The sequence below is a fragment of the Rhinatrema bivittatum genome, chromosome 2, assembly GCF_901001135.1.
Source record: "Rhinatrema bivittatum chromosome 2, aRhiBiv1.1, whole genome shotgun sequence".
NCBI classification, from domain to species: domain Eukaryota; kingdom Metazoa; phylum Chordata; class Amphibia; order Gymnophiona; family Rhinatrematidae; genus Rhinatrema; species Rhinatrema bivittatum.
The window spans coordinates 37127501-37152653 of NC_042616.1; the positions used below are offsets into that span (position 1 = coordinate 37127501).

Consider the following 25153-nt stretch of genomic DNA (forward strand, 5'->3'; position numbering starts at 1 on the left):
TTAAAATCTTCTGCTCGATGTGCAGCAGCAGCCGAGAAAGCAAACAAGGTAAGGGATTATTAGGAAAGTAATGGAAAATAAAACAGAGAATATCATAATGTCTCTGTATCGCTCCATGATGCGACCTCATCTTGAATATTGTGTGCATTTCTGGTCACCACATCTCGGAAAAGATATAGCAGAATTAGAAAAGGTACAGAGAAGGGTGACCAAGATGATAAAGGGGATGGAATAATTTCTCTATGAAGAAAGACTAAAGATGTTAGCCCTCTTCAGCTTGGAGAAGAGTTGGCTGAGGGGAGATATGATAAAGGTGTATAAAATAATGAGTGGCATGGAACGAGTAAACGTTAATCAGTTGATTATGCTTTCAAAAAGTACAAAGACCAGGGGACACACAATGAAGTCACTGGGTAATACACTTAAAATTAATAAGCAAAAATATTTTTTTACTCAACGCATAATTAAGCTCTGAATGGATGTGGTGAAAGCTATTAGCGTAGCTGCATTTAAAAAAAGGTATGGACAAGTTCTTGGAGGAAAAGTTCATAAACCATTATTAAGGCAGAGTTGCAGAAATCCACTACTTATTCTTGGGATAAGTAGCTTGGAATCTGTCTACCCCTTGGGATCCTGCCAGGTACTTGTGACCTGGACTGGCCACTGTTGAAAACAGGATACTGGGCTTGATGGACCTTTGGTCTGACTCAATATGGCAATGCTATGTTCTTCCTTTTTTTCTGTTACCTTCAAGGAGACTTTGTTCACATTTCCTTAGGAAAGTCGGGCTGGTATGTTCCTGGGTTGTCTGGTGTGAGTAGCAGGGGTGGAAATCAGGATCAGGTTGGCTTCTCTCTGACCACATGGAGCTCCGAGGTTCATCCTAGCTGCTGGGGGTCTAGATTCCATGTGGTTTCTGTTAGCTCCAGTGGACCAAGAGTAGCTCTCATCCAGTACTATCTGGGGCTGATTCTTATGTCACTCCTATGAAAGGTATAGTGGCCTGCAAATGGTCCAGTTTAATGCAGGGCCAATGTGGCTCCCAGCCCCTCTGCTCCACATCTGTGCATTATCTCTACACAGGCAAGACATCTTTCTCATTTTTAAATACAGGATCAATTTGAAAAAAAAAATGGTTTTATATTAGATAAAAATTCTATAAAACTAGGACCTTCAAGTCCTAGGGGATTTTTTTTTTTTTTTACAAATAATCCATTAAAACTCTGCTCCTAAATGTTGCTGTGCATAATCTGGCAGGCATCGAGCCGTTAGCCAGATCATAGAATTTTCTGGAACTCCTCAGAACTCAGAATATGGAGTCCAAAACCTTTCTTCTCTGGCTTTCCCTTGCTGACCTGCCTCTGAGTCTGGGCATCATTTGAATGTGGCAGTTTCAAGGGTAGCATTTTTGTCCCAGCCATAATGTTGCACTTCTGCTAAAGTTAGGAATCCAACGTTTTGTTTAGTGTAAAAAGAACTGAAAGGTGGACTCATTAATCTGAAAAGAACTCAACTGCCGTCCTGAATGCAATACTTGAATAATGTTTATATTCATGAGCTTAACAATTTCAGCTATATGTCAGATGCAGTTGTGCTCATAAGTTTAAATACCCCTGGCAGAATTTGTAAGATGTGTACCATTTTAAGAAAACATGACTGATCAGACAAAACACAAATGTTATTTTTAATGTGTTTTAAATTAAAACAATTATGCATCACAGAATAGCAAAATCATTAAACAAACCAAAGCAGTAAGTGAAATAATCCTGTTCAAAAGTTTACATACCCTTGATAATATATACTCATGTTGACCACACAGGTTGAGATGGCAGTGAAGGGTATGTATCCACACCTGTGCCTTGCTTGATTGTAAATACTGTCTGTGTCTAAATAGTCAATGAGTTTCTTAGCTCTTGAGAAACCCTTGTGCATTTCATCCAGGGCTGCACTGACTTTGGTAGTTACTGAAGCATGGGGAAAGCAGAAGAACTGTCAAAAGATCTGTGAGCAAAAGTAGTTCAACTTTATAAATCAGGAAGAGGATATAAAAAGATATCTAAAGATTTGAAAATGCCAATCAGTACTGTTCAAACTCTGATCAAGAAGTGGAAAATTATGGGTTCTGTTAATACCAAACTATAGTCAGAAAGATTTCAGACACAACTGCCAGGAAAATATGTCAGGATGCAAAGAAAAACTCACAAGCAACAACTACTAAAATACAGGCTTCTCTGAAACAAAGTGGTTTGGGTGTTTCGGTATGCACATTAAGGAGATTCTTGAACAAAAATGGGCTGCATGGCAGAGTTGCCAGAAAAAAGCCATTGCTACACCAACACCACAAAACAGCCCGCTTACCATATGCCAAAAAACACCTAGAAAAGCCTCAAAATTTCTGGAACAAAATAATTTGGAGTGATGAGACCAAAACTGAACTTTATGGTCACAACCATAAATGCTGTGAAGAGAAGCACACCATCTCTATCGTGAAGCTTGGAGTTGGACCTCTGCTGTTCTGGGAAGGGGGGGGGGGGTGTGAGCTACAGGGCAACAGGGAATTTAGTCAAAATTGATGGCAGGATGAATGCAGCATCTTATCAGAAAATATTGGAGGGGAATTTGCATTCATCAGCCAGGAACATAAGAACCTGCCATGCAGGGTCAGACAAAGGGTCCATCAAGCACAGCATCCTGTTTCCAACAGAGGCCAAACCAGGCCACAAGAACCTGGCAATTACCCAAACACCAAGAAGATCCCATGATACTGATGCAATTAATAGCAGTGGCTATTCCCTAAGTCAGCTTGATTAATAGCAGATAATGGACTTCTCCTCCAAGAACTTATCCAAACCTTTTTTTTTGAACCCAGCTACACTAACTGCACTAACCACATCCTCTGACAACTAATTCCAGAACTTAAGTGTGCGTTGAGTGAAAATAATTTTCTCCGATTAGTCTTAAATGTGCTACTTGCTAACTTTATGGAATGCCCCATAGTCCTTCTACTATCCAAAAGTGTAAATAACCGATTCACATCTACTTGTTCTAGACCTCTCATGATTTTAAAGACCTCTATCTTATCCCCCCTCAGCCGTCTCTTCTCCAAGCTGAGCAGCCCTAACCTCTTCAGCCTTTCCTCATAGGGGAGCTGTTCCATCCCCTTTATCATTTTGGTTGCCCTTCTCTGTACCTTCTCCATCGCAACTATATCTTTGTTGAGATGCGGCGACCAGAATTGTACACAGTATTCAAGGTGTGGTCCCACCATGGAGTGATACAGAGGCATTATGACATTTTCCGTTTTATTAACCATTTCCTTCCTAATAATTCCTAACATTCTGTTTGTTTTTTTGACTGCTGCAGTACACTGAGCCGACGATTTCAAAGTATTATCCACTATGATGCCTAGATCTCTTTCCTGAGTGGTAGCTCCTAATATGGAACCTAACATTGTGTAACTACAGCAAGGATTATTTTTCCCTATATGCAACACCTTGCACTTGTCCACATTAAATTTCATCTGCCATTTCGATGCCCAATTTTCCAGTCTCACAAGGTCCTCCTGTAATGTATCACAGTCTGCTTGTGATTTAACTACTCTGAATAATTTTGTATCATCTGCAAATTTGATAACCTCACTCATCGTATTCCTTTCCAGATCATTTATAAATATATTGAAATGCACCGGTCCAAGTACAGATCCCTGAGGCACTCCACTGTTTACCCTTTTCCACTGAGAAAATTGACCATTTAATCCTACTCTCTGTTTCCTGTCTTTTAATCAGTTTGTAATCCACAAAAGGGCATCGCCACCTATCCCATGACTTTTTAGTTTTCTTAGAAGCCTCTCAGGAGGGACTTTGTCAGATGCCTTCTGAAAATCCAAATATACTACAACTACCGGTTCACCTTTATCCACATGTTTATTAACCCTGCATTTCCTAAAGACTGCTCATCACAGCTCACACCCTCTTTCCTCTCCTGTAACATTTCCCCTCCCCAATACACATTTCCTCCTGAAAATAACCAGTAATATTGTGTGCTAAGCACTGTGATTATGGGAAGCCTAACTCAATGTTCTTACCCCAGGAACAGGCTCTCCACCCATCACCCCTGAGATTATATCCCATCTTGAATGAGGCGAAGAACCGTACATCAGGGATGAGCCGGGATCAGAGGAAGGAGGAACTGGGAGAAGCAGCTGCTCAGGTGAGTCCAGGAATAAGAGGGACCGGGGTAAAACTGCTGAGATGAGGAGTGGAAGGAGCAGCTGGGAACTGCAGAGTCCCCTTCACAAGCTCCTCTGGAGAGCTCTTGAATTACTCCTACAATATTTGTTAGAGGCAGCAGTCACACAGGATGTCTCTTTCCAAAACCAGATACACAAAGTTATAAAACTGTGTGATTTCCATGAGGTGATCAGTCCCAAGAAATATTTCCAGAGTTCAGTCTTATTAAATAGATCAGTATAAGAATATAACAAATGCCATTCTGGGTCAGACCAAAGGTCTCTCAGATAGTGGCCAATCCAGGGCACAAGTACCCGGTAGGATCCCAAAGAATAGATCCAATTCTTGCTAACAACCAGGGATAAGCTGTGGCTTCCCTAGGTCTACCTGACTAATAGTGATTTATGGACTTTTCCTCCACGAATTTTATCTAGACCTTGTTAATCCCAGCTATGCTAACTGCTTTCACCACATCCTCAGGCAACAAATTCCACAGTTTAATTGTGCACTGAGTGAAAATATATTTTATTTTATTTGTTTAACAAATGTATAGTCTGCAACCTCCAATGTTTGGGATGGAGTACATTTAGATTTGTTTTAAAAGTGCTACCTATTAACTTCATGGAGTGTCTCCTAGACCTAGTACTATTGGAAAGGGTAAATAAACATTCCCCATTTACCCTTTCCACGCCACCCCTGATTTTATAGACCACTGTTTCATCTCAGCTGTCTCTTTTTCAGGATAAATAGCTTAAACCTGTTTAGTTGTTCCTCATATGGGAGCTGTTCCATCCATTTTATCATTTTGGTTGTCCTTCTCTGTACTTTTTCTAGTTTTGCTACATTCTTTTTAGATAGGGAGACCAGAATTGCTCACAATACTCAAGATTTGGTTGTACCATGGAGCGATACAGAGGCGTTATGATATTCTCTCTTTTATTCTCCATTCTTTTCCTAATCATTCCTAGCATTCTGTTTGCTTTTTTGACTGCTGCCTCTGCACACTGATGTGAGGATTTCAAAGTATTGTCCACTGAGACTTCAAGATCCTTTTCCCGGGTAGTGGCACCTAATATGGAACCCAGCATTGTATAACTATAGTTTGGATTAATCTTCCCTATATGCATCACTTTGCATCTGTCCACATTAAATTTCATCTGGCCGCTCGGGTACCCAATCCCTAGTCTTGCAAGGTCCTCTTGCAATCAGCTTGTGATTTAACTACTTTTGAATAATTTTGTTTCATTTGCAAAATTGATATCCCCACTCATCATTCCCTTTATCAGATCATTTATAAATATATTAAAAAGCACCGGACCAAGTACAGATCCCTGGAGCACACCATTATTTTGCCTTCCTCCGCTGAGATAAATGACCATTCAGTCATTAGAAAGGGAATAGTGAATAAAACGGAAAATGCCATAATGCCTCTGATTCGCTCCATGGTGAGACCGCACCTTGAATACTGTGTACAATTCTGGTCGCCGCATCTCAAAAAAGATATAATTGCGATGGAGAAGGTACAGAGAAGGGCTACCAAAATGATAAGGGGAATGGAACAGCTCCCCTATGAGGAAAGACTAAAGAGGTTAGGACTTTTCAGCTTGGAGAAGAGACGGCTGAGGGGGGATATGATAGAGGTGTTTAAAATCATGAGAGGTCTAGAACGGGTAGATGTGAATCTGTTATTTACTCTTTCGGATAGTAGAAAGACTAGGGGGCACTCCATGAAGTTAGCATGGGGCACATTTAAAACTAATCGGAGAAAGTTCTTTTTTACTCAACGCACAATTAAACTCTGGAATTTGTTGCCAGAGGATGTGGTTAGTGCAGTTAGTATAGCTGTGTTTAAAAAAGGATTGGATAAGTTCTTGGAGGAGAAGTCCATTACCTGCTATTAAGTTCACTTAGAGAATAGCCACTGACATTAGCAATGGTTACATGGAATAGACTTAGTTTTTGGGTACTTGCCAGGTTCCTATGACCTGGATTGGCCACTGTTGGAAACAGGATGCTGGGCTTAATGGACCCTTGGTCTGACCCAGTATGGCATTTTCTTATGTTGTTATGTCCAATCTTTTAACCAGTTACCAATCCTCACTAGGTCATTGCCTCTTATCTGATGACTCTCTACTTTCCTGATGAGCCTCTCATGAGGAACTGTATCAAGTGCCTTTGAAAATCCATTTACATTATTTCAACCGACTCACCCTTGTCCACAGAGGGCTTGGGCACAGGGTCGGAAGGGGCCTGGGGTATCGGCGACCCCGCGTTGGCCACCTTGTCCGGCAGGGCCCTTCCCGGTCCTGGCTTGCTCCTTCTCCCTCTTATGCTGCCTCTTGGTGAGGGGGAGCGCAGTCACGGGGAGAGGGCGGTCAGGCATCCCCCGTGGTGGGGAGGGCGGCGGCCGGCGGAAGGGCTGCTGTGGTGGTAGAACCCGGATGGTCCGGTGGGGCGGGCACTGTCCCTCCCCGTTCGGGCGCCTTCTGGGGAGCCGTGGCCCACAGACCCCTGAACAGCGGAAGGGTCCGGCTCTGGAGGGGCGGAGGCACCAGGGGGCCCGGGCGGGAGGAGGCGCACTGCCCTCTCCCGCTGCTGCTGCTGCTGGGAGAGGAGGCTGGGGCACATCCTGCGGGAATGCCCCAGTCTGCGGCAGTGGTGGCGCTGCGCCTCCTCCGCGGTGCAGAACACCTTGAAGGGCACCCCCTGGTAAGTGACAACCTTCCACCCCTCGGTCTCCCACGCCTGCTGTCGGAAGGAGGAGATGTGCCGCAGCTCCCGCTCTCGGTGGCCCGCCAGGGTGGCCGTGATGGGGGGAGATGAAGGCCCCCAGGCCACCGAAATGGAGCCAGAGGAAGGCGTCCGGTAGGTGGGGCAGGACTTTGGAGAACGTGACCCCTGCCCCACGATGAGTTCCATCCGGTGGAACACCCCCTCCACGACGGCCTTGTGGACCGACGTGAGGGACCGGACGAACATCACGGCCTGGCCGTGCATCCTTCCCGCCGCCACAACCTCCTTGGACCCGACCAGCTTGGCCAGGGCAGCCAAAAAAGCAGAGAGGGTCCAGGGTGGCCAACATGTGGCAGCACAGGCCGTGCCGCAGGGTGAGGCCGGAGGAGGCCGCCGCCGGTGAATAGAGAATCCATCGATGGCACGGGCCCCTTGCCGGTGCCCGCTCCCTTGGCGACGGCAGTGTAGCTGGGCCGTGCTGCCACGGGGCTGGTGGGAGGGGGGCGAAGCGGGGCCCCCGGAGGTTGTCGTACTAGAGGCCGTGGAGGTGGGACCGCCAATGATGACCAGGGTGGGGGAGCTAGGTGCCGCGGTAGAGGAGGCAGACACAGCAGGGCCGGAATCCACGCCGAGGGCACCGGCCGCGCCAGCCCTGGCCCACTGTATTTTAGGTGCCTGCCTCTGTGGCAGGGGAAGGAAGGCCAGAAGGTTGCCTCCCTCCCCTACTATCGGGCCGATACAGTAAAAATCGCTTGCGAGCGGGCGCTTGCGAGCGATACAGTAAATTAATTTATTTAAATTAGGGTCCACGGCAAAAAGAGGCGCTAGGGACACTAGCGCGTCCCTAGCGCCTCTTTTTAGACAGGAGCGGTAGCTGTCAGCGGGTTTGACACTCAATTTTGCCGGCGTCTGTTCTCAAACCTGCTGACAGCCACGGGTTCGGAAACTGGACGCCGGCAAAATTGAGCGTCCGGTTTTCGACCCGCGAACCCATTTTAAATTTTTATTTTTTACTTTTTAAAAAATTTTTGGGGCCTCCAACTTAATTTCGCTTTTCTGTGCACTTCCCCGGCGCCGGCAGAAATTAATGCCTACCTTTGGCTAGGCGCTAATTTCTTAAAGTAAAATGTGCGGCTTGGCTGCACATATTACTTACTGTATCGCACGGGAACACCTAATAGGGCCACGCGCGTCCAACCCTCCCAAACCTAATAGCGCCCGCAACATGCAAATGCATGTTGATGGCCCTACTAGGTATTCCCGCGTGATACACGGGCCGATAAAGTACAGTATGCTCCGGCGATTGGATGTGCGTTTTAGACGTGCTAGCTTTACCCCTTATTCAGTAGGGGTAATAGTGCGTCCAAAACGCGCGTTCAACCCCCCCGAACCTAATAGCGCCCCCAACATGCAAATGCAGGTTGATGGCCCTATTAGTTATTCCCGCGCGATACAAAAAGTAAAATGTGCAGCCAAGCCACACATTTTACTTTCAGAAATTAGCGCCTACCCAAAGGTAGGCGCTAATTTCTCCGGGCACTGGGAAAGTGCACAGAAAAGCAGTAAAAACTGCTTTTCTGTGCAACCTCTGACTTAATATCATGGCGATATTAAGTCAGAGGTCCCGAAAGTTAAAAAAAAGTAAAAAAAATAGAAAAAAAAATTTGAAATGGGCCCGCGGCTCAAAAACTGGACGTTCAATTTTGCTGGCGTCCGGTTTCCGAACCCGTGACTGTCAGCGGGCTCGAGAACAGACGCCAGCAAAATTGAGCGTCTGCTGTCAAACCCGCTGACAGCCGCTGCTCCTATCAAAAAAGAGGTGCTAGGGATGCGCTAGTGTCCCTAGCGCCTTTTACTGCCGGCCCTAATTAAAATAAATTAAAATACTGTATCGCGCGCACAAGAGAGTGGCCTGTGTGCGCGCTGGGAGAGCGGGTGCTCGCCTGCTCTCCCGTGTTTTTACTGTATAGGCCCAAAAGTAAGTAAAATGTGCAGCCAAGCTGCATCCGCGTTTTCGATGCGCTATTACCCCTTACTGACGGGCCGATACAGTACAGTGCGCTCCGGCGGAGCACACTGTTACCCCGTGATTGGATGCGCGTTTTGGAAGCGCTAGCTTTACCTCAGTAAAATGCGCAGCTTGGCTGCACATTTTACTTTCTGTATCGCGCGGGAATACCTAATAGGGCCATCAACATGCATTTGCATGTTGCGGGCGCTATTAGGTTCGGGGGGGGGGGGGGGTGTGGACGCGCGTATTCAGTAAGGGGTAATAGCATGTCCAAAACGCGCGTCCAACCCCCCCGAACCTAATAGCACCCCTTACTGAATAAGGGGTAAAGGTAGTGCGTCAAAAACGTGCGTCCAATCGCGGGTTAACAGTGCGCTCCGCCGGAGCGTACGGTACTGTATCGGCCTGTATGTCCCTATTGCTGGGGAACTGCCGGAAGAGGGGAGGGGCGAGGCGATACACCTCACCTTCCTCGCCCTCTTACGGGCGGGCTTCACGCAGGCGGGCGTAACTCCGGGGCGGGTGGGCAAGGTCATCACCCCGAGAAGTGGTTGGGTGGGCGGTGGTGGCGACAGGAAGACCCTCCCCTTCCGGCCGGGAGGTGGAAAAAGGGGTGCGCATGCCACCCTCCCCTGTGGTGCCATGTTCAGCGGCCTTAGCAAATCCAAAAAAAAAAAGGGAGGATAAATGAAAAGGGAAAAGAACCTGAAGGAGAGTGTTGGGTTGCTGGGGGGGGGGCTGTCCTTAGGAAGAGGGGGGGAGGATAAACAGCTTTCCCGGGGACTTGTGTTGCAGTCCCATGGGGGGGGGGGGGGGGGGGGGGTAGAAAAGGGAGCAAGGCAACTAGAGCCAATCAAGAAAAGCAGGGTAAAGGGATGACTGAAGAACTAAAATAAAAAAAAACCCACTTAGGGATAAAAAGGCCCCAAGGGACTTGGAACTGTGTGTTCCTAGTTAAACCTCTTGTGTGCAAGAGGGGAGGGGGTCAGCACACACGCAGAGCGAGGAGAAAGGCAGGAGTTTACCCTAAACTGAACTAAAATGGGGAGGAGAGGAGAGGACAGGACCCGCTGTAGGGCGGGGCTAAGGCTACGGGGGCGGAGTCTACAGGCAGATGCCGCCAATCAGCTAATGAAGTAAAAGCTGCCTGCAGCCGGGGGAGGAAGCGGAGTGAGGCCGGCAGGGAGGGGGCTGGAAACAAACTAAACAGCAACTGAAGCAAAAAAAAACAAATTAAAAAAAAAAAAGCAATCGGTACGACGAGGCAAGAGAGGGGAAAAAAATGACAACAAGGGGGGAGGCGAGGATTAAGGTAAGCGGCGGAATGAAACAGAAACTGGGGGGGGGAGGGAAGGGAACCCCCTCCGGGGCGGCTTCTCTCCCGTCCCCGGGTTACTCCCTGGCACGAGAGGGCTCCCTCGCCCGCAGGGCCTGCACACCCGGGGCAGAGGGAGGGCCCCTCTTATAGGAGGGGGAACAGACACCTGGGGAGAGAAAAAAAGGCAACAATAGAAAAAAAAAAAAGGGGGGGGGGTGAATATGGAGGATTAAGAAAAAGGGGGGGGGGTTGCTTACTGAAAAGAAGAAAGCCGAGGGAGGGGACGAGCTACAGCACTTGCGCGTGGGTGGTGGGAAGGGAGGACGGCGCTGCTCCTGCAGGAGGAGGAGGAGGATCCCCTGATGGTGGCCCTGCGGGATAGGGCAGCAGCCGGAAGTGGCAGAGGCTGGCTGGAAGGAGGCGGAAGGGGCCTGGTGGTGAGCGGCCACTGGTAGAGGCTGCCGGCGGAGGGGAGGCCTGGAAGTGGCGGTCGGGGGCCAGAGCAGCACGAGAGCAGGGTCGCTTGCTGCCTCTGCGGCAGGGGGGGGGGGGAGGATGCCTCCCCCAGAGACTTCTCTGCCCTCCGCTCTGCAGCGCTGACTTTCTTCCCTTTAAATAGCAAGAGGCAAACACTCAGCTCTTCTTCCCCAGCTCGAGTAAGGTTCCCCAATTCATTTCTCATCCTGAAAGCAGCAAAAGCAGCGAGGAAAATGCCTGCGGGGGCTTCTGCTCAGGTAGGAGATTGCCCCTAACTTCCTGCCCTCTCTGTACAAACACTGCTGCAGCTTTCTAACCTGGGACACTGCAGAGTCAGCCCTGACTTTAATAGGACCCCGAGCAGACTTGGGACAGTAAAGGCACTTTGGGACCCTCCTGAGTGTAAGGAAAGAGATGAGAAGGCCCACAAACAAGAATGCAACAATTAAAGGGGATAGATTTGGATTCGAGTGGTGAATAAATCATTGTGTGTTTGGTGCACAGGTTTTCTTGAGTGCCTTTAATCCCCTTGCCAGGGAAATTGATGGAGAAGAAGTACATAGACTTAACATAATTATTCTCCCCTTTGGGTTGGTGACTATACTGATCGGGGTGAGGCTGTGTCCAAATGGTTTGTCTGGGACTGTGCCTCTTAGGAGTATGGTCACACAGTTTCAAGCTGTTGTATTATTCATTTTGTTTTTTATTGTATATTAATATAATTTGTCTATTGTTGTACACTGTTCTGAAATTAACATAAATAACTGCAAATAAAGACCAAAATGACCCATCCAGTCTGCCTAACAAGCTGTCTGAGGTTGTAACTCAGTGGATATCCTGAAAACCCGACTGGCTGGTGAGCCCCCAGGACAGAGTTGGGGACCACTGTTGTAACTGACTTGTTACCCTCCCTATGCCGTAATCTTTGTGTGATGGTGCAGTTTCATGTCTGTTGGATTTGAATATTGCTGTACAAGGATAGGTTAAATAGGAATGCCTCAGTTGATTTTGTGTATATTTCTTATACCATTGGTATTCACACTAGTCCTTTGTCTCTCCTTTCCCTTTCCCCATGCCAGCCTGGTTTTCAGAATATAATGAATATGATTGAGATATAAATGTATTTGTATGCAATAGAGAGATTGCATGCCAGTATATCTCGTGCATATTCATTGTGGATATTCTGAAAACCAGAATGTTGAGGGATTTTTTTTTTTTTTAGTTTAAAATCATGTTTATCCCACACCCTCAAGTTTTGGGGTGGATTACATCGGAAACATACACAATAAGTAATGGTCTGAGCACCATTGTCTGTCTTGAGCTGCAGAGCGAGGAAGCTCCTGGGCACCTTTCAGTATCTTCCTTTCTGCCTTCCCCCATCCCACCTCTGTTCTCAGGATGGTGTGTTCTTCCCTCATGACCCCATCCATTTCTGTACTTGGGAATGTGTGCGCTGCCTTAGCCCTCCCACCCTGGGATGGTTTGTCTATCTCTTTCACCCTTCCCTTATTCTCCCACTTTGTGATGGCATACTCTGTTCCCATCACTCTACCTGCCTCAATTTTCAGGACAGTGAGCCTGCCAAGTCAGGATGGTCTTACCTACCCCCGTTGCCCCACCTACCTCCAAGTACAAGATGCCCTTGTGACCTAGGAACTGTTTGCCTTTCCTTACCGTGCAATCTGGCTCCCATCTAGTCCTGGGAGACTCAGCACTTCCAGCCCCTGTTATCATCAAAACTTTATCTGAACATTACTATCCTCCTCTCTTCATCTGCTGTCCATTCCCACATGCTCAGTCCTGACATTCATCCCTTCTTTCTCTTCCAACTTTCAGATGCTCCCCTCTTGATCTCTCACTCCCTTTCTTATCTTCCTGGCCTGGCATTTGGCTTCCTTCTATTCTCTGTATGTTCTCAAGTTTTGTCTTTTTTTGTTTGTTAGTGCAATAAATGAGGAGAATGAATTTGGAGGATTTTCGTTGTAAACAGTTGTGTTGTAATGATGCCAGCAGTGCGATGATCCTGGGAGACCAATCACAGCACTTTGGGAGCACTGAGGGAGACATTAATGTTCAGGTCTTAGGGGAGAGTAATCAGGCTCAGGAACACCATCTTGCTTGTCTTTCTTTAATTAAGAGATTAATTTTATACAAGAACATGCATGAACTTGTTGAGCTGGAATTAAAGGGTCTCAGGATGAGGTCCACAACAGATCATTTTCCCATGTATTATGATCCAGGCCTATTTTGTTACTGTATAAAGAAATAAATACAACCCCCCCCAGGATTTTGAGATATTAAAACACTTTCAAAAATATAAATCCATGGTGGCAGATAATGAGCTAAAAGGCTGCGATTTCCCCTTCATCTTGTAACTGGGGGGGGGGGCCCAGTCAATACCCCGGGGGTCCTCACATTTTAAATCAAGACCCTCATTTACATTTTAAAAAGAGAACAGTTTTGCTTGTAAGTTAAGCACAAAATAAAAAAATATAGTCAGTTTATTCTCAGGGAGCCAGAATGCAGTCAGAATACTCTATACTTGGTATCACACCCAGGCACACAAAAAGACAGTAATCAGATAATGGAGTTCCTTAGCAAAACTCTGCCAAAAGGAACCGGTGTTATCTTCCCAAACAATTAGATCTCTGAGAGACTTAGTGAATCTCCCAGAACTGTGTCCCAGAAAACAGGGGAATGACAAGTTCTATGTTAGTGCCTAATTGGCATATTGTGTTCTTTTTAAAGGTAAACACTAGTTTTTTCTGCAATAGATTGAAGGCATATAACTCATTTAATGGCAATATAGCTAAATAGGTAGACATTAAGTCATTAGACATAAATAAATGATAACAGGTAGATTTGGGTGTCTTTATTTAACTTTGTTTTTAAATTCCTAGGAAGTAGACATTATGAGCTCTTTATCTCTGTACCTGTTTTTTAAATTCTTAGACATTATATGTACTGTTTTCCTAGACGTTATGTGCACTGTTTTTAAAAAAATTCCTGGCTTTGTTTTATTTTTATAAACAAATAATAAGGTATATATATATATATGTTGTCAATTGTAAGCTTGCCACTGCTCATCTAATCTGCAGTCTGGGGCCACAACATGTAACCATCATTTTATCTTCTATATCCTTTTTAGATAAGATTTGATCATCTTAACTCATAAAGGATAAATGAGCATTTACTCATATATAATAAGCGCATTCTTTTACTGAATACTTTGATTTACTGGGTTGCTCTGTCTTTTATAAATGTATTGTTTGAGAGCAATAATCTCTTAGAAGCTTCTAACTGGTTAACGGACAGGAAACGGATTAGGATTAAATGGTCTGTTTTCACAGTGGAAAAAGGCAAACAGTGGAGTGCCTCAGGGATCTGTACTTGGACTGGTGCTTTTTTAATATATTTATAAATGATCTGGAAAGGGGTACAACGAGTGAGGTGATCAAATATTTAGATGACACAAAATTATTCATAGTAGTTTAATCACAAGCAGCTTATGATAAATTGCAGGACGACCTTGTGAGACTGGAAGATTGGGCATCCAAATGGCAGATGAAATTTAATGTGGATAAGTGCAAAGTGATGCATATAGCGAAAAATTACCCTTGCTATAGTTACACAATGTTAGGTTCCATATTAGAAGCCACCACCCAGGAAAGAGATCAAGGTGTCATAGTACTGCAGCAGTCAAAAAAGCAAACAGAATGTTAGGAATTATTAGGAAGGGAATGGTGAATAAAACATAAAATGTCATAATGCCTCTCTATCGTTCCATGGTGAGGCCACATCTTTAACACTGTGTTCATTTCTGATTGCCACATCTCAAAAAAGATATAATTGCGATGGAGAAGGTACAGAGAAGAGTAACAATTGATGATAAAGGGGATGGAATAGCTCCCCTATGAGGAAAGGCTGAAGAGTTAGAGCTGTTCAGCTTGGAGAAGAGACAGTTGAAGGGGGAATATGATAGAGGTCTCCAAAATCATGAAATGACTTGAACGGGTAAATGTGAATTGATTATTTATTCTTTCAGATAACAGACTAGGAGGGCACTCCATGAGGTTAGCAAGTAGCATATTTAAAACAAATCAGATAAATTTATTTTTTACTCAATGCATAGTTAAGTTAGTGAATTCAAGAAGGCAGTAAAAACTTATGTATTTAAGATTGCATATGGTCATCTCGATAATCTGAATATCTAAGTTTCATAAGTTACAAAACTTATGTATCTATTGATTGCCTGATTATACATCCATTAGGATTATGCTCTTTATGAGTTATATCCTCAAGGTTTACTATCTCCTTTTCTAACTTTACTTGTTTTTGTTAAAACTAGTATATTTTATTTATAAGAGTAGGGATTATAATGATATAATGTATTTTTATTCTTTCTATTATCTTTTTTAACTTCTGTTGTTAGTTTGATTTTAATTTATTTGATTTTATAATTTTTATTTTTATTTGATTTAAATTTAATTTCTGGTTAATTTTTCCTTTATAATTTGTCTCTTGTAAACCTTCTTGATCAAACTAGTTTGAAAAGACGGTATAGTAATATTTTTAAATAAATAAATAAAAGTTCTGAAATTCATTGCCAGAGGATGTGGTTAGGGCAGTTTAAAAAAAGGTAGGGATAAGTTCCCGGAGAAGTCCATAAACTATTAATTCAATAAGGAATAGTAGCTTGGGATCTATTTAATGGTTGGGTACTTGCCAGGTTCTTATGGCCTGGATTGGCCTCTGTTGGAAACAGGATACTGGGCTTGATGGACCCTTGGTCTGACCCAGTATGGCATGTTCTAATGTTCTTGTGTTATATTCTTATATGAAGTGGGGTCCTAGGAAGAGAGAGTGACCTGTAAGGGAACTCCTTATTAACTATTTTCTCACTCAGATTATGAAACCAAAGCAGTCTTTTTGTAATTTGTTTGCACATTTATTTTTATCCTGCAGTTCCAATAAAAATGACCAGTGCTGCTCCAGATCCTGCCCGAGCTCAGGTGTTACTCCACACTGCTAAGGATCCTCCATGCTTGACCCTGGCTTTCTTAATTTCTGGTACTTTTTTTGCCCTTCCACCTTCTCTGGAAGGTCGCTTCATGCAACCATTTATTTTTTTTTTTTACAAGCTTAGGTGCACCAGCACACATTGTGAGGTTCAGATATGGCACCAGAGAAAACCCACCAAATGTCATCACCCGCCAAGTTCTTGGTGAATGGCAGCCGTTGGAAAGTGTGGTTTGCCACCCGTGGAATAGAAGTTAAGCACTCTCTTAACTCTGGACGTTCTTTAATAAATTTGACTGACGAGATTTAAAAGTTTTTTTTTGAGAGTTTGAAGTTTTTCAGTTACAATTTTTGGCATCTTGCTATCAAGACTGCAGGTAAGGTCACAATTGTGACTGAAAAAAGGGACTGTAAACACCAAAAGTGCACATAAACTTCACTTGGTCAAGAATTTTCATATAAGAGTTTCTTTATTTCAACGCGGTGACTCCTGACAGTTAAATGTGATGTTTGACAACAGTCCCCGACACGGACCCGTGTTTCGCCAGTCCGGCTGCTTCGAGGAGATTTTTTAAACAACAATCTGTGTCACATAGTATTCTGTATAATGAATACTATATACTGTATAGTGAATACTGAATACTATATACTGTATAGTGAATACTATACAGAATACTATGTGACACAGATTGTTGTTTAAAAAATCCCCCCGAAGCAGCCGGACTGGCGAAACATGGGTCCGTGTCGGGGACTGTTGTCAAACATCACATTTAACTGTCAGGAGTCACCGCGTTGAAATTAAAAAAACCTCTTATATGAAAATTCTTGACCAAGTGAAGTTTATGTGCACTTTTGGTGTTTACAGTCTACAGTGCAGAGTGCACCCACGCTCCGGAGTTTACCTGGACTGAAAAAAGGGAACCATTTTGCATGTGTAAAAATCAAAAAATGATTGGCCTTTCAGCACGCAGTGAGAACTTGGCAGGTGATGACGTTCGGTGGTTTTTCTCTGGTGTGAACGTTAGCTGGAGGCCCACCTTTGATGCCATATCTGAACCCTCACTGTGTGTGCTGGTGCAGCTAAATTGTGAAATATCTATTTAGTCTCCACCTATGTGTGCGTGTGCATTTGTGTGTAGTAAGAGTGGACACTTCTCCTTTTTTCTAATGTTTCATACATCCACCGTCCTTTCCATGAATACAGATTTCCCGAGTCCGGCCCCCTTGGAATCTCTTTCCGCTAAACACAACTCTTTGCTTCTTGTGAATTGTTGGCTTGAGTTCTGCCACTGTTCTGGCTTCTGTATCCTCTGCTGGAAGTCTGGTCCAGGGTGTTCTCCACCCTCTCGGGCTCCCTTCAGCTTCACAGGGTGATCCCTATTTACTGAGCTTTTCAGAGGGTAGCGCTGTCCAGAGAAAGAAAAACTCGAGAAGCTGAAAGGAGGGAGGTTCCAAAGGAACGTGATAGGGTGGTGGCCACCTGGAGCAGACTTCTAGCAGAGGTCGTAGGACCCAAAACAGAGGCGAAATTCAAGAAGGTGTGGGCTAGACACCAAAGGCCCTTAGTGAGAGGAGGTAGGAAACAACGGATTAAGTAAGACCTGTGATTACGCACTAGACGTGCGCAAATGGGCAGACTGGCTGGATAAAGAGATTCTTATCTGCCAGCATTTTCGGTTGAGGTATTTGAAATTCTTTGTCACACCCCTCCCTCATTTCTCCTCTCTTCTAGGATCTACATATTTACATCCTTTTAGACTGGCCACGTAGAGGTCATTTCACTCCCACTATTTAGGGATTCTGGAGGGGGCAATCTCTTAAGCTATTCAGGTTTTGCCAAATAGCAACCAATACAAAGGTGCAGCAGCGCCAACGCTTTTATTTCACTAAATCTTGTCTTTGTAACCGAAATCTAAAGTCAAATAAAAATGAAATGGAAATCCAAATTGTGTAGTGTGGATTAATCGAAGCAGTTGCCTTATATAGCTAAAGCATTTTGCTAACAAATGCATCAACAATAAACTTTCCACCCACTGAAAAGGTTACTGAGGTGTAGGTGCTGAGCGCGTTTCTGGTTTGTGTTTCAGCTCCCGTTCACCTTTGAGGACATCGCTGTGTATTTCTCTCAGGAGGAGTGGGAGGATTTAGATGAAGGGCAGAAGGAGCTTTACAAGGAGGTGATGAAGGAGAATTATCAGACGCTCAGCTCACTGGGTAAGGAGGGGTTTTGCTTGTTCTAGTGAGTGGGTGATTCAGTGAGTACAAGATCAGGCCGGTGCCATTCGTATGAACTCCTTAGAGAGGTTGCTATGTTCCTTGTTTTTTTCTGAGAGAGAGGATGAGCTGAAGGTTCAGACTTTCCTGTATCTCCAGCAACTGAGAGAGAATAGAATGAGGAGAAAGGGAAAAGAGGGGAGAGCATGAAGGCTCGAGGGATAAAGAGGCTGGAGTAGGTAGTGCAGAGAAATAGGGGGAGAGAGGACAATGGGGGAAAAAGATCGGAGGGAGAGAAAATGGGTGGGAGTTTAGAGAGAGATTAAGCTGCATAGACAGGGAGGAAATAGTGGGTTAGAGAGACCATAGAGAGCAACCAAAATGTTGGTGAGGGAGGGGAGAAGAATTTGAAAATGTAAGTAAGGGGGAGAGAGAGTCGTATAGATATAAGTAAAAAGAAAAATAAAGGGAGGGAAGAGAGGAAGACACTGGTGGGACAGGATGCAGCTAGGAAGAAGACGCAGCGCTGCTGATAATTATTTCTGTAGTGCTGTCAGATGTGCGCAGCACTGAACAAATACATAAAAATAGAGAGAGTCCCTGCTCCATGGAGCTTTCTGTTCATGGGACTACAGCCTGAGAGCGCGGCTTCTGCAGTATACAGAAGCCGTGCTCTACAAACACAAAATAGTCCTAATGATAAAAACTGTTGGCTATATAGAGCTATCAGTGTACACAGTGCTATAGAAGGTACTTTGTGTCCCTACCCCTAAGAACTGAGTTTGAGAGTCAGGGAAGGTTGCCTGTTGGTTCGGGCGTGTAACGCCAGGCTCTCGTGTCTGTCTGCCATTTTTTTCTGTCATCTGTGCGCACACATCCACTAGAACGCACTGGATCTCTTCAGGGCAAACCCATGATAACTCAGCATTTAGTGCATGATAGGTCAAGTGTAATTTATTCATTGTCATGTTATGGAGAACACGGAGGATCATCTCTTTCTATACAAGGCCCCATCTTTTTCAGTGTCTGTCAGAGTGAAAGCTGCTGTGACAGGAGGGAAGGTGGCTTAGTGTGGGCGCTCCCTGCATGCGTTTCCTGTAGACACTTCATCACAGCACCCATCCATTTTCCCTCCTGTTACGATACGCATCTCCTGCCGAAAATAAATCGGAAATATTGTGTGCTAAGCACTGAGTGACTGTGGGGAAACCTAATGCCGTGCTCTTACCCCAGGAACAGGTTCTCCGACCATCATCCCTGATATTATATCCCACATTGACCGAGGAGAAGAGCCGTACATCAGGGACTGGGGTAAAACTGCTGAGATGAAGAGTGGAAAAAGCATCTGCTCAGGTGAGTCCAGGAATAGAAACATGACAGCAGAAAATGACCATTCAGCCTGATCCGGCCTCTTAAGGTAGGGAATACCATGCAAAGTGTAACACTATAATGGTGGTCTACTTTATTTATTTATATATAGAGTAATGGATCTAGGCTTTAAATAAAAATGATATGTGGGTACCTAAATGGTATATCCGTCAGAGAACCCTAAAAAAAAGGGTAAGTAACACCACTAAAAGATACTTAATGTAGCACGCTTTATTATACAGTGGCAAAGAATATCAAAACTATTCAAAAGATGAAATTGGGACAATAACAAATATACATATAGTTATCACCTGTACTAGTCAATCATTCCTCATTCACACCACTTCTAAACTCTGTTATGCATATATAGTGAATATTAGAGATGTGAATCGGAACCAGAATCGGTTCGGATTTCAGTTCCGATTCACATGTCTAGTGAATATAGATATCTATGCAAAACATTGTCAAAATATGTTCAGAGTGCTAGTAAGGAAAACAATCAGTTGCAGTAGAGCTGGACTTGGTGAATTGTAAATGAGTCACATGGATGACACCTTCTTTAGAAAGGGGATATAGTTCAACCACAGTCCACAAGAAAGGATGCTTTGCAATTGTTTTACAGGAGTGTTGTCCCACTTTCTGTTATACTTCTTCTTCTGCTTTTATCCTGTGTTCTTTCTGCCCCCGTGTGACACTAACATCACAGCATTTGGACTGCAAGAAGGCATTGAAGTCCTCTCCAGCAAAAAGGCTACTGAAGACTTCCAACAGGCTAGCAGGACTATTTGGAAATCCACAGAGGATTATGTTGCATTTAGCAAGCTGTTAATTAACAACAGTTGAAGTCTTGAGACCCTGAATTGGAACAATCGACAAATAAATAAAGAATCAACAACAAGAGATCAATTTCTCTTCACTAAATACAGTCCTGGTATCATCGCAAGAATAGTTATGAACCATATTTTCCCCTGAAGAAGCCATTTCTGGGGCAAAACAGAGGCCTTTGTAGGGACAGAGAGAACACAGGATAAAGCAGAAATCGAGAGCTTAGTCAAGTTGCCAGATATGAGATCTCCTAGATGCTTGATGTGATTATGGGCTCATTTTGGTGGAAAGGATCCCCTACAGCTGTTTTGCAATTCACACATGAATTGTCTTACGCCCTCTGATTAATCTTTTAAACCTGAGAACAAACCACACTGTCGTGAAACTGTTCACTATGACTGAGCAAGTATTTCCGGCGTCAGAGGGGGAATATGAAATGGTGTCTGCCCTTGAAACCTATTTGGTTTACTGTTGATCAGTTTGGATACCCAATACTTAAATTCCATTTTTTTTTGTTTTCCACACTAACATTTCTTTGCTTTCACCACTGCTCTTTATTTTAAGCCAACTTGCCATGTTTACCTCTCTTTAACGTGAATTCTTCTGCGATTCTCCCTTCCCCTCTGGCCTTAATTACCCCCTGAGGCTTCTGTATGCGCTGCTTCCCTCGGATCCAGTAATCCAGCCTGTAAATCCAAATCTTTCTAAAGAGGAGGACTCCGTAAGATCGGCATCTAAACAGATTAACAGTGACATGGGGTCATGCATTCCCTTTTTGGTAATCACATGTTCTGATTTTCTGTGGAATTAAAATGACAGTGCTTCCGATATGCTGCTCTTCGGCAAGGGGGATTCTTAATGCCGTATCTTTTGGAACAGGAGCCCAGTCCCGCTTTCTTAGTTTGACATCCCAGTGTCTTAGAGTCATTCCTTTCATGCAGAATGCATTGGGATGGGAATTATAAAATCAGGACTGGGCTGATAAGTCATGATGACACGGAGAGCAGGCTGGAGAAAGAGAGGGGTTTGTTTTTTTTACTGTGAGCGTATCAAAGTTCTGTGTCCGCCTCTGCCCGTATTCCGAGTTATGTAACACGTGGCTGAGTGAGTTACCGCAGGGGAACCAGGATGTGCTTCAGCTGCCTCTCCTGATCGCTGTCGGAGGGTCGGTGTTGGAGCCTGCAGTCCCCCAGCGGGGAATTCTCTCCATCATTAGCTGAATCCCCTTCATTCTCTGCTGGGTCTGACTTCTAGTTTATAGTGGGACTCCTCCCTCCTCGTGGGAACTTCTAGTTCTCTCTCTTTCCGGAACACATAATAACCGCTGGTCTTTATTTCCTTTTTCGGCAGGTGAGGAGTCTAGGATCAAATATGAGGAGACGCGCGACTGGAATCTCGTTGAGAATCTGGAGGAGAACGTGATGATGTCCGAAAGAAAAGAGGATATTTACCCAGGCCCTAACTGGGGTGAAAGCTGCAGGAATCCATGCAGACCCGAGAAGGAGGAGAACAGTTCGGCCGGGGGTTCCGCTCTGTGCGAGCGACGCAGCGCCAATGTCGCCGACTCCGCAAGACAATGGAGAAACCTAACTGGCAAACGTTACATCTGTCTCGAGTGCGGGAAGAACTTCGGGACAAAGATGCACCTTACTGAGCATCAGCGAAGCCACAAAAGAGAGGTGGCCAAGAGAGGAGGACCCTATTTCTGTACTGATTGTGGGAAGAGCTTCAATACCAAGATGCATCTCACACAGCACCAGCGGGACCACCGGAGAGAGATCGCCAAGAGGGGGAGGTTCTTTCTGTGCAGTGAATGCGGGCAGACCTTCAACACCAAGATGCATCTCACAGCTCACCAGAGGAGCCACAAGAAAGAAATAACCAAGAGAGGGAGACTCTTTGTGTGCGCCCAGTGTGGTCGTAGCTTCAATACCAAGATGCATCTCACAGAGCACCAGAGGGAGCATAAAGAAGAGGTGACCAAGAGATGGAGGCTCTTTTTATGTCTGGAATGTGGAAAGAGCTTCAGTACAAAAATGCATCTGACGTACCAGAGAAACCAGGAAAATGAAATAGAAGAGGAGACTGTTTTTGTGTATTGAATGTGGGAAAAAAAAACTTTGTTTTATAAGGTTCACCCTGCCTGCCATGAGAGCACAGAGACAGGCCGTGACTGCACCCTGACTTCCCACTAAAGCAGAAAGGTCATGCTAACACCCTGCCCTGCCCATGAGCAGAAAGACCAGAGAGATGCAGACACGTCTTCCTACTTAATACTGGAACGACACTGGGTGGTGGTGCAATGGCCTTGGTCTGGGAGACTGCTCACGGGTCTCTGGTGAGATGTTTGAAACACCACATGCCCGCCTTCTTACATTTTACCCCTTCCCAAGCATGCATTATATGGTCTGCCCGCTCTGAGGTGTGCGTGATTTGCATCATGGGGGCAGGGCTGTAAATGAAACAGTTTGTAACTTGTCACGTTTCTGTTGTGCTCAGATTCTTTCTTAGGGCAGATTTGCTAAGGCTTTTCTCCCATTCTGTGTCCATGGGGGGGGGAAATGCTTAGTAAATGAGACCCTCGGTTCCTTGGCCCCTGATAGATTGAATTGTGGTTCCTGGCTTATGAATTTAAGGAATCCTGTGCCACGCCATCCTTCCAGCACAGGGGGCTGCGACTCGCAGTCCAGGCAGACGCTGGAGCAGTCGCAGCGGAGCACAGGATGTGCCGGTCGGGATGGGTTTGGGCTGGCGTTTGTATTGTGAATGAGGGGACTCCTTCCTGCAGTGCTCCCTAGGCTGTAATAAACATAAGCCAATGGTGCCATTTAACTGGTACTGTATTATTATTATTACTGATGTGCTATGGACCCCTGCAGCTATAACTTTAGGTTCTTCATTTATATTCGTGTTGTACTTTTTTTTTTTTTTTATTGTTTGTACCTGCTCTGTTTATCACCTGCAGCCTGAGACGGGTGTGTAACAAATAAATAAATACGTTTTCCCCTTGTTTTTATGGTCATCAGTTGTAAAATACACAATTTATTCTTAAAGAAGGATCAAATATTATAACGGGATGTACAAGAGGTTGTATCTTGCCAGGAACACTGCTGCGCACACCCACCCGTGTCTCTCTAAGCCCCTACGCACCTCGTGCTCTTCACAGGATTTTTACATAAAGAGCGGCAGTCTCCATTCCAAAAAAAAAAAAGTGCGCTGGTCATATTTTTTTTTCCTCCTGCATTTCAGAGTTTTGAAATTTTAAAACCAAAAGAACTGACATGATTCCAGTTTCACAGAGCTTGGAAGCGATGGTGGTGGCGAAATGGAGCACACCGGGCTGAGCTGCTAACTGCCATGTGTCAGAAGAACAGAGCGCAGTCTTCAACCTTTTTTTTTTTCTTCTCCAACATAAGAAATTGCCATACTGGGTCAGACCAAGGGGTCCATCAAGCCCAGCATCCTGTTTCCAACAGAGGCCTAACCAGGCCGCAAGAACCCAAACACTAAAGATCCCATACTACCGATGCAATTAATAGCAGTGGCTATTCCCTAAATCAACTTGATTAATAGCAGGTAATGGACTTCTCCAAGACCTTATCCAAACCTTTTTTAAATCCAGCTACACTAACTGCACTAACCACATCCTCTGGCAACAAATTCCAGAGCTTTATTGTGCATTGATGAAAGAATTTTCTCCGATTAGTCTTAAATGTGCTACTTGCTGACTTCATGGAGTGCCCCCTAGTCCTATTAAACAAAAGTCTAAATAATCGATTCACATCTACCTGTTCTAGACCTCTCATGATTTTTTTTTTTTAAGATTTCTTTATTGGGGCATGATAACAAGTGACATCCAATATCACATCAATACAACCAATGCATACCACCAAATTTTCAAGTCTTGACAAAGTATGAGCATAAAAAGAAACAGTCAACCGTCCCTCAACAACAAGCACTATACCCCCACTCCCCTTCCCCTTTGCAGAGAACCTCATTCACATCGATACAGAAATCAGCGTATAGATGTCCACAAGAAAAACAAGATATAAAGTCATGTACACCACTCTTAACAATAGAAACATACATAGTATGCATTCCTTAATAGTGATCGGCAGGCAGTATCAATTCCAAAAGTAATAACAACGGATGATAGTATATAGACAGGTAACGAAGACATCATTTGGCCATGCAGACCTTATTCAACTCTGCCAGAGGTGCAAGAGCTTGAGTATGTTGAGTAAGAGTCTTATAGTGCGGCCCCCAAATCTCTCAAATTGCGTATTTTGCGTGGGCTAAAGATTTTATTCATAGAACCATATTCCAGTTGATATAATTCCGTCATCAAAGCCTTCCAAAATTCTCCTGTCAGAGGCTGCTCTTCAATCCATTTTAGTAAAATGCACTTCTTTGCAATCAAGCAGGCTTTAGATACCAGACCTATATTGTCCACATTAAGACTAACATCTCCAATGTCATTGTTCAGAAGGCAGAAGGAGCACGACCACTGAATGGCCTCTTGGAGTATCACACCTAGGTTACCATGAATTATGTCCCAGAAGGCAGATATCATTGGACACTCCCACAGACAGTGTATCAAGGTAGCTGAAGATTGAGCGCACTTTAAACATTGTGGCGATGTAATGCTGCCCACCTGGTGGGCCCTCGCCGGTGAATAAACGATGCAGTGAAAAATTTGCTGTTGTAATTTGCGAAGCCCAATGTTATTGGTAATCTTAGCAATAGATTGATAACTGGCTCGAAGCATTTGTTCGTCTAATGGTTCCCCACAGTCTCTGGACCACTTAGGAAGTAATGTCGTGTAGACAGAGTATGGTAGGACAGAATGATAAAATTGATATAGACAGGACAAAGATCCTTTCTTAGCCTGGAAAATTTCCACTAAAGAGTCATATGTAGAATTTGTAATAGCAGACCCTGCTGTCCCTTGCAACACAG

General features: G+C 44.6%; 1 protein-coding gene across 3 annotated transcripts; it reads left to right on the plus strand.

Annotated features, from left to right (window-relative positions):
* Positions 1-4146: 4146 nt before the first annotated feature.
* Positions 4147-23204, plus strand: LOC115083839 (zinc finger protein 157-like). 3 transcript variants are annotated; one of them, XM_029587866.1, is made up of 5 exons: positions 10200-10285; positions 10943-11025; positions 17875-18001; positions 19235-19354; positions 21545-23204. In XM_029587866.1, the coding sequence occupies exons 2-5, from the start codon at positions 11002-11004 to the stop codon at positions 22294-22296; spliced, it is 1023 nt and encodes a 340-aa protein (XP_029443726.1). In that variant the 5' UTR covers positions 10200-10285; positions 10943-11001; the 3' UTR covers positions 22297-23204. The 3 variants fall into 3 exon arrangements, with proteins under 3 accessions (XP_029443723.1, XP_029443725.1, XP_029443726.1); XM_029587863.1 differs by lacking the exons at positions 10200-10285; positions 10943-11025 and adding an exon at positions 4147-4209; XM_029587865.1 differs by lacking the exon at positions 10943-11025 and having other exon boundaries at positions 10138-10285.
* The last annotated feature ends 1949 nt before the right edge of the window (positions 23205-25153 follow it).

Bases quoted from the DNA above. Each gene is read 5' to 3' on its own strand.
- LOC115083839 (XM_029587863.1), top strand. From the start codon at position 4,162: ATGAGCCGGGATCAGAGGAAGGAGGAACTGGGAGAAGCAGCTGCTCAG. The intron at 4,210-17,874 runs GTGAGTCCAGGA...TTTGTGTTTCAG, and splicing joins TGGGAGAAGCAGCTGCTCAG to CTCCCGTTCACCTTTGAGGA. The intron at 19,355-21,544 runs GTGAGTCCAGGA...CTTTTTCGGCAG, and splicing joins TGGAAAAAGCATCTGCTCAG to GTGAGGAGTCTAGGATCAAA.